We start from the raw sequence: 15,695 nt of genomic DNA on the forward strand, positions 1-15,695 counted from the left end.
GGTTATCTAACAAGATCCATAAAAAAATGTAATTTTACTTTAAAAAAATATTTTAAGCTCCTTAAACGGCACTAGGCGGCCCAGCGTATGAGTAGTTAGCGCGTTGGCCTCACAGTAGGAGACCTGGGTTCAAGTCCAGGTCGGTCCACTTGCCTGGAGTTTGCATGTTCTCCCTGGGCCTGCGTGGGTTTCCTCCGGGTACTCCAGTTTCCTCCCACATTCCATTGGCATGCACGGTAGGCTGATTGGACACTCTAAATTGCCCCTAGGTATGAGTATGAGCGTGAATGGTTGTTTGTCTCCTTGTGCCCTGTGATTGGCTGGCCACCAATTCAGGGTGTCCCCCGCCTCTGGCCCAATGTCAGCTGGGATAGGCTCCAGCACCCCCTCGCAACCCTAGTGAGGATAAAGTGGTTCAGAAAATGAGATGAGATTAGATAAACGGCACTATGATTTTAGACCCCCCCCACACTTTGACACTTGGAAATATGTTATTAAAACAGTGCTTTGCCACGAAAAACAAAATTACCTCATTTGGTTTTGAGGAGTTATGTCAGGTTGAAAATCAATTGTTTATCAGTTGTTAATTATTTGTTTTTGCGTAATGGAAGTCTACCAAAACCAGCATGGAAAGGAATACAGAAAACCCACAATGCATCATCCATGCAACTACATACAGCTTTGTCTATGGAAGAACGTTGATGTCCTAGAATTACCTCAGTATATATAACCATATGTGTAGACTGCTTTGACTGTCTCCACTGGCATTTCCATTTGTTTGTGAGGGCATGAATCTTTGTGACTCCCTTCTCATTTGCATAAAAAGTAATGGACTCGGGAGGTTTGAAAGAAAATGATTTGTGATGTATTTAGAAGAAAATGGAATAAAATTTCATTTACTGCTAATTGTCTATTTTATTGGACCACCAAGCAGTAAAGCACTAAACTATTCACACAGTAAAGAAAGACTAGCTGAATTGAATAGTTCATATTTATTGATTATTAACCATTTCAAAAGTACATTGAACAAAATGTCCTTAAAAACAAAATTAGATTCTTTTGTCTTACATGTTGAGAGAGGGGCATGATGGTATGAATTTGGGGGTGGGGATGTGGGGGGTGAGTTGAGCGTTGAACCAGCAACTGATCCTGCGCCGGCTTTGTCAGGCCCTGAAATGGAGGGCCTAGCGGTGTTATCAACAAAGCAAGGCACTTAACCCTAAAGTGGCCACAGTGTAGAAAAAAAATGATCCTAAAGAAGACCTACCCTTCACCTTTGGGCGCGACATCATCTTCAAAGATCACACGTATGGTCTTCAGGGGCAGGAATGTAGTATGAGCAAGATTTTCAGGAGAAATGGGGTGAAAAAGAAAAAAAACAAACAAAACAAAAAAAGGAAATTTGGGGGAAAAAATATCCAAAAAGCGGAAAACTGCGGTTGGGAACTTCCTGAAAACAGGTTGGGACGTTGGCATGTGTGCGTCAGAATGTTTGCAAACTGTGTGACGTGTGTTTTTGTTTTTCTGAGGAGGCCGGGGCAGGAGTGTGTGGTCTGAGTGTTTACCTTAACGGGGGGGCCACCCCCCATCGTCCACAGCGGTTTTCGGGGCAGGGACCTAACGTTGCTGTTTTCACCCATCCCGCGCTAGAGCGGCGCGTGGCGTACGTCCAGGGCAAGGGCTCAGAGTTTGGCTCCCTCCCACTCTAGCTGCAATAATCAGCAAGAGGAAGAAGGTGGCTTGGAGCAGCAGCAACAACATGGCATGCAACTAACAAGTTTACATGGAGAAGCTGGAATATTGTGGCATCTGTGTGTGACGGTAGATCGAGTAGTAAACAGCGAGTGAAGCTCATTATGTGGCTTGTCAATTTTCTCATTATGTGTGACGGGTAATGAAGCCAAATATGAAAATACATCCGGGTGTTGGTGCACTTTTCCAAAGGGGCAATGGGGACCAAATGCTATAGATTCTTGAACGGTTTTGCTCAGAATCCAAGGAAAACCAGTTAAAGGGCCTATTTTTACCTCCTTTCCAATAACAAACTGCTCTGATCAACCCTGTGCAACTCCGTCAATTGCCAGAAATCTTTCAGCTACACAAACTCTTCAACTCACCATGTTTCTCTGTCAAAGCTCCAATTCACATTTCTCCAAATAATATTTTCGATGTTATTGTAAAATGCTGGCTGGCAATGTGTCTGATTTAAAAAGAGTCCAAGTATTTACACAAAGCTCCAACAAAATGGTGAGTATCAAAAGTTGCCAAGACAACACACAAAGAGTGCCTTTAGATTGTTGCAACACATTTAGCCAAACTGATCTCACTGGCTTTAAGAATTGTATATACTGTACTAAATAAAATAAAACGACTGTAGAGTTGGGAAATATCCAAAAAGGAGGTTAAATATTTACTCAATAAAAAATAAGAATGTATTACAGTTGATGCTAGGACTCCAACAAGTGAGAATAGAAAACTCTGCGTGGGTAGACTGAGTTTAGGCGTATTAAGATCGAGACCCTCCATTTCCGAGATCAGGGGTGGCCAAATCCGGTCCTCGAGAGCCCCTATCCGGTCTGTTTTCTCATATCTCCCTCCACCAACACACCTGAATCAAATCTTCTGGATCGGTATCAAGCTTCTGGACAGCTTGCTGATGAGTTGATCATTTGATTCAGGTGTGGTAGAGGAGGGAGATATAGAAAACAGACTGGATAGGGGATCTCGAGGACCAGACTTGGCCACCCCTGTCCTTCAACCACATCAGCATTGATAATTGCCACAATTCTATTGCAAATATAAAAGTGTCTTTCACCTTGCCAAATCTATCAGAATAGGTCAATCTCGTAAAATCCTGCTGAAGTTATACGTCTCAAAAGAGAAGCCATGTTGGATTGCTTAAAAGGTGGTATAAACAAAAATTGACTGGTTGAGTATGTTTTTACAAAACTAACATAATAACCTGATTACACAGAAAATAGCTCGTCCTGTCAATATGATTGCAAACAGACTTAATCTGTGTCCCCTAATTCCAACGGCGAGATTAAATAACTGCTAGGTTTTCATCCTCACCAAACCACCTCTTCAACAACACCACTATGGTACTTCTTTTAAATTTGGAATATTCATTGTTATGTGGAACAAATTCCAGCCAGATGGAGATGAGGTGCACCAAAATGCTTCATTCAAATCATGACCTTGCTGCCTGCTTTATTTTCCCTTAACTAAATGTTCCTGTATTCTCACATTTGTGTGTGTGTGTGTGTAGGGGGTGGGTAGGACTATCGGTAAGGAGGTTCTGGCGTGTTGTAAGGGTATTCATTGCGCTGGGGCGTGGGTTGCCCGTGTGCGGGTGTCTGCTCATACGGTGTGGTTGCAGAGTAGCTTCCCGCTGCTGCGTAAGATCCAGGTGTATCGTACGCTCCCGCTGCCCCGTAGCCTCCCGGTGCATCATAGGCGTCGTAGTTGCCGGAGTAGTTCTGTGATGACGTGTTGTAACTCCCTGGGGCTTCGTAGGTGCCCGGGGGTCCGTAGTCCTGGGCGGCAGAGAAGGACGATGCCCCCGTGTATGTCCCGGGGGGCGGTGGGGCGGAGCTGGAGGAATCTGTTGAGGCTGGAGGAGGAGGGGGCGGAGGATTGTTTTGGCCGTACTGGAGGTATTGGTACTGCTGCTGGTACTGTTGCTGGTACTGTTGGTAGTGATGCATCTGCTGGTAGTATTCTGAATAGGACCTGGGGTTACAAAACAACACAGATGCATCAGAAAGATGAAATTAATAGTGAAACCAGTAATGGTTTCTATTTTTGTACGTACTAACAGTGGGGCAAATAAGTATTTAGTCAACCACCAATTGTGCAAGTTATCCTACTTGAAAAGATTAGAGAGGCCTGTAATTGTCAACATGGGTAACCCTGAACCATGAGACAGAATGTGGAAAAAAATCACATTGTTTGAATTTTAAAGAATTTATTTGCAAATCATGGTGGAAAATAAGTATTTGGTCAATGCCAAAAGTTCATCTCAATACTTTAAGTACCCTTTGTTGGCAATAACGGAGGACAAACGTTTTCTATAACTCTTCACAAGCTTTTCACAAACTGTTTATGGTATTTTGGCCCATTCCTCGATGCAGATCTCCTCTAGAGCAGTGATGTTTTGGGGCTGTCGTTGGGCAACGCGGACTTTCAACTCCCTCCACAGATTTTCTATGGGGTTGAGATCTGGAGATAGCTAGGCCACTCCAGGACCTTGAAATGCTTCTTACGAAACCACTCCTTTGTTGCGCTGGCTGTGTTTGGGATCATTGTCATGCTGAAAGACCCATCCACGTCTCATCTTCAATGCCCTTGCTGATGGAAGATTTTCACTCAAAATCTCTCGATACATGGCCCCATTCATTCTTTCCTTTACACAGATCAGTCGTCCTGGTCCCTTTGCAGAAAAACAGCCTCAAAGCAGGATGTTTCCACCCACATGCTTCACAGTGGGTATGGTGTTCTCCGGATGCAATTCAGTATTCTTTCTCCCCAAAACACGAGAACCTGTGTTTCTACCAAAAAGTTCTATTTTGGGTCATCTGACCATAACACATTCTCCCAGTCCTCTTCTGGATCACCCAAATGCTCTCAAGCGAACCGCAGACGGGCCTGGATGTGTACTGGCTTCTGCAGGGGGACACGTCTGGCAGTGCAGGATTTGAGTCCCTGGCGGAGCATCGTGTTACTGATAGTAGCCTTTGTTACTGTAGTCCCAGCTCTCTGTGGGTCATTCACTAGGTCCCCCCGTGTGGTTCTTGGATTTTTGCTCACCGTTCTTGTTATCATTTTGACGCCACGGGGTGAGATCTGGCATGGAGCCCCAGATCGGGGGAGATTATCAGTGGTCTTGTATGTCTTCCATTTTCTAATAATTGCTCCCACAGTTGATGTCTTTACGCCAAGCGTTTTACCTATTGCAGATTCAGTCTTCCCAGCCTGGTGCAACTCTACAATTTTGTCTCTGGTGTCCTTTGACAGCTCTTTGGTCTTGGCCATAGTGGAGTTTGGAGTGTGAGAAACTGAGGTTGAGGACCGGTGTCTTTTATACCGATAATGATTTAAAACAGATTCTATTAATACAGGTAACGAGTAGAGACCTCGTTAGAAGTTAGACCTCTTTGCCAGCCAGAAATCTTGCTTGTTTGTAGGTGACCAAATACTTATTTTCCACTCTATTTTGGAAATAAATTCTTTAAAAATCAAACAATTTGACTTTGTCCCCCCCCCACATTCTGTCTCTCATTGTTGAGGTTTACCCATCTTGACAATTACAGGCATCCCTAACCTTTTCAAGTAGGAGAACTTGCACAATTGGTGGTTGACTAAATACTTATTTGCCCCACTGTAAAAGTTAAAAACAACTCGGAGTATTTTCATAAAAGTCAAAATGCTGCTTTTAAGTATCAGGCATTTGGCAATGCCTCTAAGGCTGAACAATTACACAATCTCAAACGGACATGACAATGCAGCCATCTTCAAATTACAAGGACAGCACAATGTACGTAAAATTTAATTCCTTATAGACCACCTAAGGAAACTACAGAAATTTCCAGGGATAGAGTCAGAACTTTGTGGGAATTATTTTCAAGTACAAGTGATGTTTACGTCATTCTTGTTTGGTGGGATCTTATCATAATGAATATGTAAAACGGCAATCAAAGTATAACTACATGTATAATGTATAATGCAATATTGCTTATTAGAAATCAGACATATTTACTAAATGTACATTTATATTATAAAATAACTCAACAAATTGGTTGCAGGCAAAAGTAATATGGATGGATGATAGTGTACCTAGCCACAGGATCAGCTCCTTCAGCAATTACAGCAGAAGGGTCTTCAGGTACCCCAGGCGGCGTTGGCAGGAGAGCTCGACGTTTGGCACGATTCTGTGTGAAGGAACCTGGAGACGGGTCCGGGAGCAAGGGGGCCCGGGTCCCTCTGATCGGGCTGCGATCCCGGTCTGAATCTGAGGGTGATGTGGTTGTTAACGTTGACGTCGTTGAATTTGTTGATGCTGTCGTTTTTCTCCCTGCTTGCTGTTCGGCCAGAACCTGATCCATGCCCCCCAAAATGTTGCACATTTAAAATAGATCAAATAAAAAAATACCAAAATGATGAACGATACTCCATTTACAAATGACTAAATCTAAAGACCTTCTGTCCCTCCTGGAAGAACTTGGCTCTTGCGGCCTCGAAAAGCGTGGTGGGATCCGGCGTGTTTTGAGCCTCGTATTCGTCAGCGGAGGGCGCAGGTGCATGATTAGTCATGTCTTGGTACACCTGGTCAGCGACAGATCCATACACCTGGCTGGCCAGAGCGCCGTATATGACCCCATCTGCGCCTTTAGAACTTGTAATTCCTCTCAAGGCGGCATAAGTAGGATCAAATGATGTGGTGTTGTAAAATGAGTTGTGGACACTTTGTTGAACCTGTAGACAAAAAACAGATAATTCATTTGAAGAGCTGGATGTACACTATATATAACTATTCGATAACTAGCTCCCATATTACACATTGCCAGTGGCGGGCCGTGAATTTCAGACCTAGGCCTTCAGTAGTGCTACGTGTGAATCAATCCAACACTCAATAAGTATTTTATGGCTATAAAACCTTTACTGCAGCTACAGCTGCGACACATAAAAAAAGGTTCAATAATAACCTAAAAAAATTAAATATTTAGGAAAATACACATTTTACTCACCAAAAATTATTTTTATTTATACACAAAATCTATCCTCCTTTCTTTCCTCAAGAAGATTTCAATTACTCTGTTGTACAGATTACCCGTGCATTTCAGGTCCATCAAGAAGTTCTTTTCTATTGCCATCAAAGCTAATGCTGAAAGTCGAGTCTGTCCTGTTGTATTTCTGGTATAAATTTTGATTCTATTTAGGGCTGAAAATGTCCATTCGACAGAAGCAGTGGACACGGGTATGGTCACTGCCAAACACACTAATGTGTACAACCGCCCTATACTCTCACTCAGTTTTTTCAGCTGAAGGAAGTCAAGGAGATCAGTGGGAGATTTTCCTGCAAAATCATCCATGGCATACTTTACAATCAGTTCTTTTCTTAGCCGAGGCAGATCGAAAAGTGTTCCGTGGCTCTGCGTTAAGCTGGAGAAGGCTGAATGTGGGAAAGCTTTTTCATATTCCCGAAATTTCTGCGGGTTGAGGAGGGAGAGAAACATCGGTCTTTCGTGGTCTTGAAATCTGGTCCGCGTCTGGCAAATAATATTGTCCAGAATACTGTCGTGGAGCTGGTGGTAGTACACGCGAGAATCTTGCACTTGACCTGTTCGTGCATTCACTCCGGAAAAAAACTCCGGAAATAGGACAATTGCAGTCAACTTTGGGTTGGGTGGGGTGGGGGACACCTTGGATTGGTTGCCAGCCAATCGCAGAGTGCAAAACGACAATCAACAATTCACAGACATACTTAGGGATCATTTAGTGTGTTCAACGAGCCAATCGCGCATGTTTTTCGGATGTGGGAGGAAACCGGAGGACGCAGAGAAAACCTTCGAAGGCACGGAAAGAACACGAGGAGGTCGTAACCCAAGGGGATTGAACCCTCGATCTCAGAACTGGGAATGTCTTTTAAAATAGCAATAGTAAGCCTCCAAAATGTTAAAACTGTTAACTGCTGAACTATTTGATCCTTATTATTCACTTACTTGTATTGGAAGCCCAGCAGCAGCTGCTGCAGCTGCTGCGAGCACGGCAGCGTGACTTTGGTGATGTTCCAGCGAGCCAGCTGGCCGAGGAAGCAGACCTTCTCTGCCCCCTGCCAGTAGAAAAAAGCAAGGCAAATGTTAGGTAGGATATTGGCGTTGTCTGCCACAGTTTTTATTTTTAGCTACAGTAATACCTTGACATACGAGTGCCCCGAGGAATACGAGGAATTCGAGATACAAGTAAAATTCTGAGCAAATATTTACCTTGAGATACAAGACAAATTTTGAGATATGAGGTGGCCGAGACCCGAGAGGCTGCTTATGATTTCAGCGTGCTGTCTTTCTCCCCGCATCTCTCTCATGCAAAGATCTCTACAAGCACTGGGCAGAGCATTGCATTTTTCCCATGTTTTTTATGGGGGGCGTTAGTCAGTGCAGAATTAAGAGAAACACAATGGGTCCAAACCAAGCCGGTGCAATGAAGGGTAGTGCGAAAAAAAGGCGTATGATGACAATTGATATTAAGCACGAAATAATCGACGGACAATGGAAAAGCAGGAAGTTCGCCTCAAAAGCCGCGGTACATTAACCTTTTTGCCTTGGTTATTGCACAAGGTTTAAATTTTGTATAAGGTAAGATTAAAACTGTTTTTAAGTGTGTGTATAGGAATCTAAAATATGTTTTTCAATTGTAATATTCAGTTTTTGGTGTTTTTTCAGAGGGTGGGAACAATTAATTTGTATTTAGTTAATTTCTGTGGGAAACGTTGATTTGAGACCAGTAAATCGACATACGAGCTCAGTCCCGGAACGCATTAAGCTCGTATCTCAAGGTATGACTGTATTTTCGAAATAAAAACACACAAAGCAACTTAACCTCCAGTTGTCATGAGTTGGTTGACCAAAGGTTGCGCTTTGGAGAGCTCTACAGCCAGCTGACGGCCCTTGAAAATGGTCCCGTTGAGGGAGTCAATGGCTGCCATAGCTTCTTCTTTCCTTTCCATATGCACAAAAGCGTAGCCCACATTTGAACATAACCGGGCTGTGGGGAGCACAGAAAAAATTAGAGCAACAACTAGTGTATATTTGAATAATCAATTCATCTGACAATTGTTTTTTCAATGAATAGATGAATCAAGTAAAAAAAAACATTTATTTTCCATCCCTTCATTTGCATTACACAACGTTTAAATTGCAAGTGCAGACAATGCAGGTGAATTAATTCTGATTTATTCACCATTTAGTTCAATAAATTAAGAAAAAAGGTTTTCAAATGTCGTATTTAGCTTAAACAGGGATACTTAGTTTAAAAAAATTGATGTCATTCAATGACTATGTGATCATAACCTTTTTTCTTTTTTAAATTCCGAAGTATTTAATTTCTTTAATCATTACTTGAGCCATGAAGTGCCTGTCCTATACATAGAGGTATACATACTAATGAATCCACTGCATTTTTACACACTTTTTTTTGCATTTAGGGGGATGTGGGTGTTACCTTTGACTTTATCACAGTCTAAAACTCTCCCAAAAGTTGAGAAGAGGCTGTGCAGGTCATCTGCCGAACACGTCGCACTTAGGTTCCCCACAAACACTTTGGTGGAATTGGGAGGACGCGCACGTGATTCCTCCACAACAAGGGGCCTGCCCCGGTACTCCTTGCCGTCGAGATGCCGTATGGCCCTGAAGCAGCAAAAAGGAAATCCGTGGTATTTATTCATCTTGGGAATTAAAATAGAAAATGAATGCCTGCTTTACACTTTCAGTTTGAAAGAATACTTCACTGTAATAATACCTGTCGGCAGAACCATCTCCTTTTAGGGTGACAAAGGCATACTGTCTGAGCAAGGAGCAGGTGTTGATCTCGCCATAGGGAGCAAAGAGCTTGTTGATTTCGTCCTGCGTCGCGTCTAAAGGAAGGTTGCCCACAAACAACTTTACGTGGTCGCCACTCATCTCTTTAACAACCAGGCATCTGCAAGAAAAGGCAACACATTATGTTATATGATTAACAAAATAATTCAGATGCGTAGATAGATTGCATCACTTCATTTTTTAAATCATTTTGCAGGTTAACATTTAACACTTGAGTGACCTTCAGGATAAGCAATGTAACTTTGACAAGACAGGTCAGCACAAAATTCCAGTTGCTTTGTTGTTTATTTCTACTTAACCTCTGTTTTTATGGTTAGTGAGAGTAGATGTTGTAAAACTTCCAACCAAGAACACAATCTTATATTAGAAACATGCTTTAGATTAGGCTGTAGTAGACGGAAATTGGGACTGTCAGTGGCTCAGATGTAGTGCACGGACTGGGAATCAAACCCGCGCCGTTTTGTTAAAAAGCACGATAGGCAACCCTGCCAGGACTCTTGTGGGCACTATATTTTGATTGACTATTCATTCTTATTTAAGTAGACAGCTTTTAAAGTGAATTTCAATATTTAACATCGGTAAATGTCCACAGACGATAGTTGACATAAAAAAGACAAAGTTTGATTGAAAAAAATGCATTAGATCTGTCTGATTACTGTCAATTATAATCGTCAACTAAAGCACCGACGTGTGACTGCTACGTCGAACAATTTCAAAACAAAGCTAACCAAACTTGAATCTCAAGACACTTGACTTGGGTTCACATGGACATAGCCGCATAAATAAAGCCGCTAGCTTCACTTCACCGACACAAATGGGGGCCAAATATAGTGGGAAATGGGTTAGGAGCCTGATACGGACGAATCAAGCAGGGTAAATTCAGAACAAAAGTGGTGGAACGATGCGAAGTCAGGTCAGCGACGCGGCGGCTTGGAAACGACACATTGTAGCGACTGCTGACGATAGCCAAACTAGCTTAAAAATGCTAACAATATCACAACGCCTTAAGACCACATACGGGTGTTTCTTTTGTATTTCCCTTAATTGGAGTCACGGAAGTTTAATAACAATTCGACTTTACGCGAGTTTATCTCGCGGTGTCGCTATTCCACACGCACAAAGAAGAAATAGGGATGATTTTAGCTCGGCATTTAGCCGTCGTAGTGCTTACCTAACGCGGTACGCCGAGCTGTAGTTCAAATAGCACATCCGGCTCTGGTTTCTTTGCAGCCACAAGGGGGCGCGCGTTTGCCACAAAATCTGACCGTCGTTACGTATTTCTCTGAAAGATTAATTCTATAATGCTTAATAAAAATGATCAAGGGTTTTCTATTCCTCATTTACCCCTCCAATAAAATACAGATAACTTTAAAATTAAGTTAGGCGGCTTGGAAACTACGTATTGTGGCGTTACAATTATGTTACACTTTTAGGAGATAATTATTTTAAATAACTTTAGGTTGTTCTGTTTTTTTTTGGTTTAAATGGGTATTTATCTTATATAAATGATGTTGAATCAGTCCACCAACGTTTCCAGGTGATATAAGGTGAAAAGGGAGGAGCCATCGACGAGGAAATGAAGAAATAGGAGGAATAGAACTCTGTATCTAGAACAAGCGCAATAACAGGCCACGGTGTTATTATACGTGGAGGTTTATAATAACAGTACTAGTAATTAATAATTATGATGATGATAATAGGAACATGCCGGCTTATCCAAAACGACAACAAAATCGGGAAGGCGCAACCAGGTAAAATATTCCTGTTGTAAAATAGAAGTGTCTTGAATGCTGGTGTTGAAGTAGAAACTTTATCCATTGTAAAATGAGACATAATGCATTATAATACTGATGTGGAGTTTATGTGCTTTTGTGAGTGTTGGCTGAATTTTCCACACGTGTTCCCACAGCTCACCATAAACTGCAATTATACCAAGTCTGAACTTGCCGTCACGGTCCAGAATTTACCACTCAGGTGTGTGCAAAGCTTCCTGTTGCTGTCAGTGTTGTTGAGTTTGGAGGAATCACATTTTGGCTTTCAGGTAAAATTTCAGGACCGACCTTTACACACTTCAACCTTTCTGATTCTTGATAGAGAAGTGCAAAAAGCACCAAAACATGTAAGATTTCGATCTGTGCATTAAAATATACCCCAAAAAATCCCTATGAATGTTATCCTAGGATCAGTCATAAAGAAAATGAATCCGCTATCTTGAGATTTCAACCAAAAACCCAATACAGTAATACCTTGAGATACAAGCTTAATGCGTTCCGGGACCGAGCTCGTATGTTGATTTACTCCTCTCTCAAATCAACTTTTCCCATAGAAATAAACTAAATACAAATTAATTTGTTCCCACCCTCTGAAAAACACCCCAAAACTGAATATTACAATTGAAAAACATATTTTTATTGGTTGTAATTCACCATCTAGTAACAGAGTAACAAATAACTAGTGGCTATGATGTTTAATAATAAAATGAGACATTATTCAGTACAATGGGAGAGAGAGACTTGACGGATACGTTCATAACGTAACATAAACATTAAATGTAACTTAAATGAACTTAGATTCCTATACACACACTTAAAAACAGTTTTAATCTTACGTTATACTAAATTTAAACTCATGTTTTTCGATTATTTCATGGCCAATATCAATTGTCATCATACGCCTTTTATTCGCACTCCCCTTCATTGCACCTGCTTGCCATGGACGCATTGTTTCCCCCTTAATTCTGCACTGATTAATGCAAAAAACACGGAAAGAATGCAACGCTCCGCCCAGTGCTCGTAGATATCTTTACTCGAGGGAGATGCGGCGAGAAAAACAGTGCATTGTTATCATAAGCAGCATCTTGCGTCTCGGCCACCTGGCTGCCTCGTATGCTCGTATCTCAAAATATGTCTCGTATCTCAAGGCAAATATTTGCTCGGAATTTTACTCTTATCTCAAATTTCACGTATGTTGGGACACTCACATATCAAGGTATTACTGTAACTCCATCTTTTAATGACTAGTAGTGTATGTGATTTATTGTTTGTTTTTATAGATGGAACAACAAGAAGAGCCTCTGTATGCTTTCCCAGAGCCGAGCCAGGAGTCAGGGCTCAAGTTCGCAGGCCACCAGCGAGGAGGAGGGTCTCAGCGGAGCGTCAGCATCCTGGACCGACTCTTGTTGACGGTGCCCGTCTGGTTGCAGTTGTCAATTAACCCTGCCACCGCCCTCCACATACTGCAGCGAGAGCCTCCTGGGGTCCGCCACACAGATATTCATGTGTTTTCATTTTCTTTTCAAGCATCTTTTTCTGACTTGGCACCAATGCTTTGCCTTGCCAGACATTCCTGGTGCGAAAGTCTCGCACATCCCAGACCAATGTGCTTTGCGTGCGCCTGGTGGATGACAGCGTGCCATCTTTTGTGCAGCAGTTTGGCATCAGGGAGGAACATTCAAGTAAGTACAGACGTGGAATGATGTGATGCAATTTTTTTTTTACTTCAAATCATTTGTACTTTATAGAGCACTTGAGATGTTGACCACGGTTAATTTGTTGATTTCAGCTCTGACTTTGGAGACATCAGCAATCAGCTTTCCAGACCTTCCGAGACTTGTGTCATTCTATTGCGTCAGCAGGTAAGGATTATTTTGGATTCATTCTATCCACTATGCTGTGTGTTTTAAAATATTTATATTAACTCATTATACTTATGTACTAGAGATGTTTTACCCTTCCCTTTGGAGCTTCCTGAGGCAATTGCGAAAGCAACTTCCCATAAAGAGCTCGAGTCCATATCTCACATGGGAATAGGTTGGTTTCTTAAAAATATGATATAATGCAAGCAACTGCATGTGCATCATCAAAATGTCCTTGATAAATGCCTATCATTACTCAACACTCAAAATCAAGGATGCTAGACACACTTTGAAAAGACAGTGAAAAGACATTTGGAGGGCAAATTCCATTTAACGATCTCTAGAAATTTTAATGGCAAAATTCAATGAATATTATCCAAGTTTCACAGCTCAAAATGAATTTTGTGTTTTCACATTGTTTTTTAAAAAGATATTTTTAACAACATTAATTTCTTATCTCAGAGTTTTGGAGTTCGCACCTTAACGTCCGGGGGCCACGGGAGCCCCCAAAGACCCAGGCGACCAAGGAGCCGACACCAGACTCGTCAGTCTCTGCTCCTACTCCACAAACTGCATCTCCAGCTCTTCCTCCTACACAACCCGACTCAGCCAACCAGACGACTATCGCTGAATGTGATAACAAATCAGACCCGAATTCTGCCCTTTTCCGCGAGTTTTGTCCCATTGAGACCCGCAGCCCCAGGGAGCTCGACTGTGGCTCAGGCCTGGGGGCACTCTGCTTCATCAACCCCCTTTTCCTGCAGTCTGACAGTATCCCGTGTAAGAGACGCCTGATGAAACGCAGCTTCAAGGTACGGATATCTACCGAGACGTCCACGCTGATGTTACCTCCGCTTGCCCCGCCGCCTCCACCTCCTCTTATGCCCAAGACAAGAAGAAAGTGTAAAGCCCGGAAAGAGACTCCACCCACATCCCAGGACTCCCAGTCGTCACCAGCCTCATTTGAACTGGAGGAAGAAGTCAAATCCAAACTCCCATCACTGATGGAGCATATGTCTGATGAGCTCGACTACATGCAGCCAACATCAGCCATCACATCTTCGATATTTCCTCCTCCAAATGAATCAGCGCCGCCAATTCCCCCTAAACTGCCTCCCAGTTCTCGCAAACCCCCCACAGCTTCACCCACACAATATCAATTCCCATCTCTTTCACCCAGAGCTCCCTTCTCACTCTCTGTTTGCTCCACTCAGTCACCATCTTCCTCCCCAAGCGGGCCCTTCTCTCTCTCACCGTTCTTTTCAAATTCCTTGGCTCAGATAGTAGAAATCTGTCCAAAACAGGAGGATGAGTTTAGGGAGGAAGAGATAGTACCAGTAAAGGAGGATAACGGTGTAGAGGAATTATGTAAAGAAATGGAAGTTGCCTTAGCGGATGACACAGATAGCTGTAGTTCCTGCGGTAGTTCAGTTGACTGAAATAATTTGGCTAAGATAAAAGAAAAAAATGTTTTGACTTGAGACGCACTCAAATCCAAAACAGATGGATGAAAATACAAAAAAAGAAGTAGTGATGTCTTGACCTGACACTCGGTATTGGCATCCGTTATGGATTTTTTTTCTCGAATATATTTGGTCACAAGATTGGATCTGATCCAGCTGTAGTGTGTGTTTCAGCTCATTATAAATCAAAACAACAGGCAAAAAATATCTGCTGGGTGGGACTACAGTCATACCTCTTCTTAGGAAATTAATAGAACTTTTTCCGTAACTTGAAAATGTCGTTTTTAAGTAGAGATATGTACTTTATATGTACATTCTCTAATCTGTTCCACGGTCCTCACACAACTAAGAACTAAACCCGTTAAAATTGGTCAAAGTGTCCTAATTTTGTATGAAACATGAGGAACCACACAAAATGAGAGAAAATTATAAGAAAATTATTTATTAATGTCTTAAAAGCATACAAAATCTATTCATGTTGAAACGCATTGGAAGAAGAGGAACGGTATGCAAGAGAGAGAGAGAGAGCACACAACCACTGTCTTGTTTTGAGTGGATGTAAGTGTGTGTGTGTGTGTTTTCTTTTTCCCTATTGTGTCTCTCTGGGGCGGCACGGAGCAAGTTAAGCCTCGTGGGTTGGGGACACAACAGGAAAAATCAAACACACACACACATCCACCCCAAACCCTAAGAAGACATTAACAATCACACGGACACATAAGCACACGCACGTCTTATAAACGCAACAGTAAGAAGTCAAACAACAACATTAACAACATTAATAAAAAACAAACAATAACGTTTTATGATTTCTTTGGAATTTAATTTTTCACCTGTTTTATTGGTTGCTACTGTTTTTTACCTGTTTGGATTTCACTAGCCCCAAATTTCATTTCAAAACGTCCGTCAACCAGCACTCTGCTGTGCTGGTTGACGGACGTTTTGAAATAAATTAAAAAAAAACTATCCAAAGACGATTACTTATGATAACGTTTAATAATG

General features: G+C 42.0%; 2 protein-coding genes across 12 annotated transcripts; one reads left to right on the plus strand and one right to left on the minus strand.

The window, feature by feature from the left end:
- Positions 1–973: 973 nt before the first annotated feature.
- LOC144068015 (uncharacterized) lies at positions 974–10,843 on the minus strand. 10 transcript variants are annotated; one of them, XR_013298083.1, is made up of 9 exons: positions 10,768–10,843; positions 9,517–9,696; positions 9,220–9,404; positions 8,599–8,763; positions 7,722–7,831; positions 6,199–6,474; positions 5,836–6,095; positions 1,566–3,732; positions 974–1,450 (listed from the first exon to the last, which is right to left on the minus strand). XR_013298083.1 is itself a non-coding variant. In XM_077592187.1 (9 exons), exons 1-9 carry the CDS (start codon positions 10,803–10,805, stop codon positions 1,706–1,708), a joined length of 1,584 nt encoding a protein of 527 aa, XP_077448313.1. In that variant the 5' UTR covers positions 10,806–10,843; the 3' UTR covers positions 974–1,705. The 10 variants fall into 10 exon arrangements, 5 of the variants coding, with proteins under 5 accessions (XP_077448313.1, XP_077448308.1, XP_077448310.1 ...); XR_013298086.1 differs by having other exon boundaries at positions 974–1,170; positions 1,275–3,732; XR_013298085.1 differs by having other exon boundaries at positions 974–1,184; positions 1,275–3,732.
- Positions 10,342–14,939, plus strand: LOC144068016 (ras and Rab interactor 2-like). Of its 2 annotated transcripts, none has more exons than XM_077592188.1 (7): positions 10,342–11,347; positions 11,506–11,637; positions 12,649–12,852; positions 12,936–13,050; positions 13,158–13,230; positions 13,314–13,405; positions 13,693–14,939. In XM_077592188.1, exons 3-7 carry the CDS (start codon positions 12,649–12,651, stop codon positions 14,667–14,669), a joined length of 1,461 nt encoding a protein of 486 aa, XP_077448314.1. In that variant the 5' UTR covers positions 10,342–11,347; positions 11,506–11,637; the 3' UTR covers positions 14,670–14,939. The 2 variants fall into 2 exon arrangements, with proteins under 2 accessions (XP_077448314.1, XP_077448315.1); XM_077592189.1 differs by having other exon boundaries at positions 11,506–11,570.
- Positions 14,940–15,695: the final 756 nt, after the last annotated feature.

The sequence above is a fragment of the Stigmatopora argus genome, chromosome 22 (assembly GCF_051989625.1).
Source record: "Stigmatopora argus isolate UIUO_Sarg chromosome 22, RoL_Sarg_1.0, whole genome shotgun sequence".
NCBI lineage: Eukaryota > Metazoa > Chordata > Actinopteri > Syngnathiformes > Syngnathidae > Stigmatopora > Stigmatopora argus.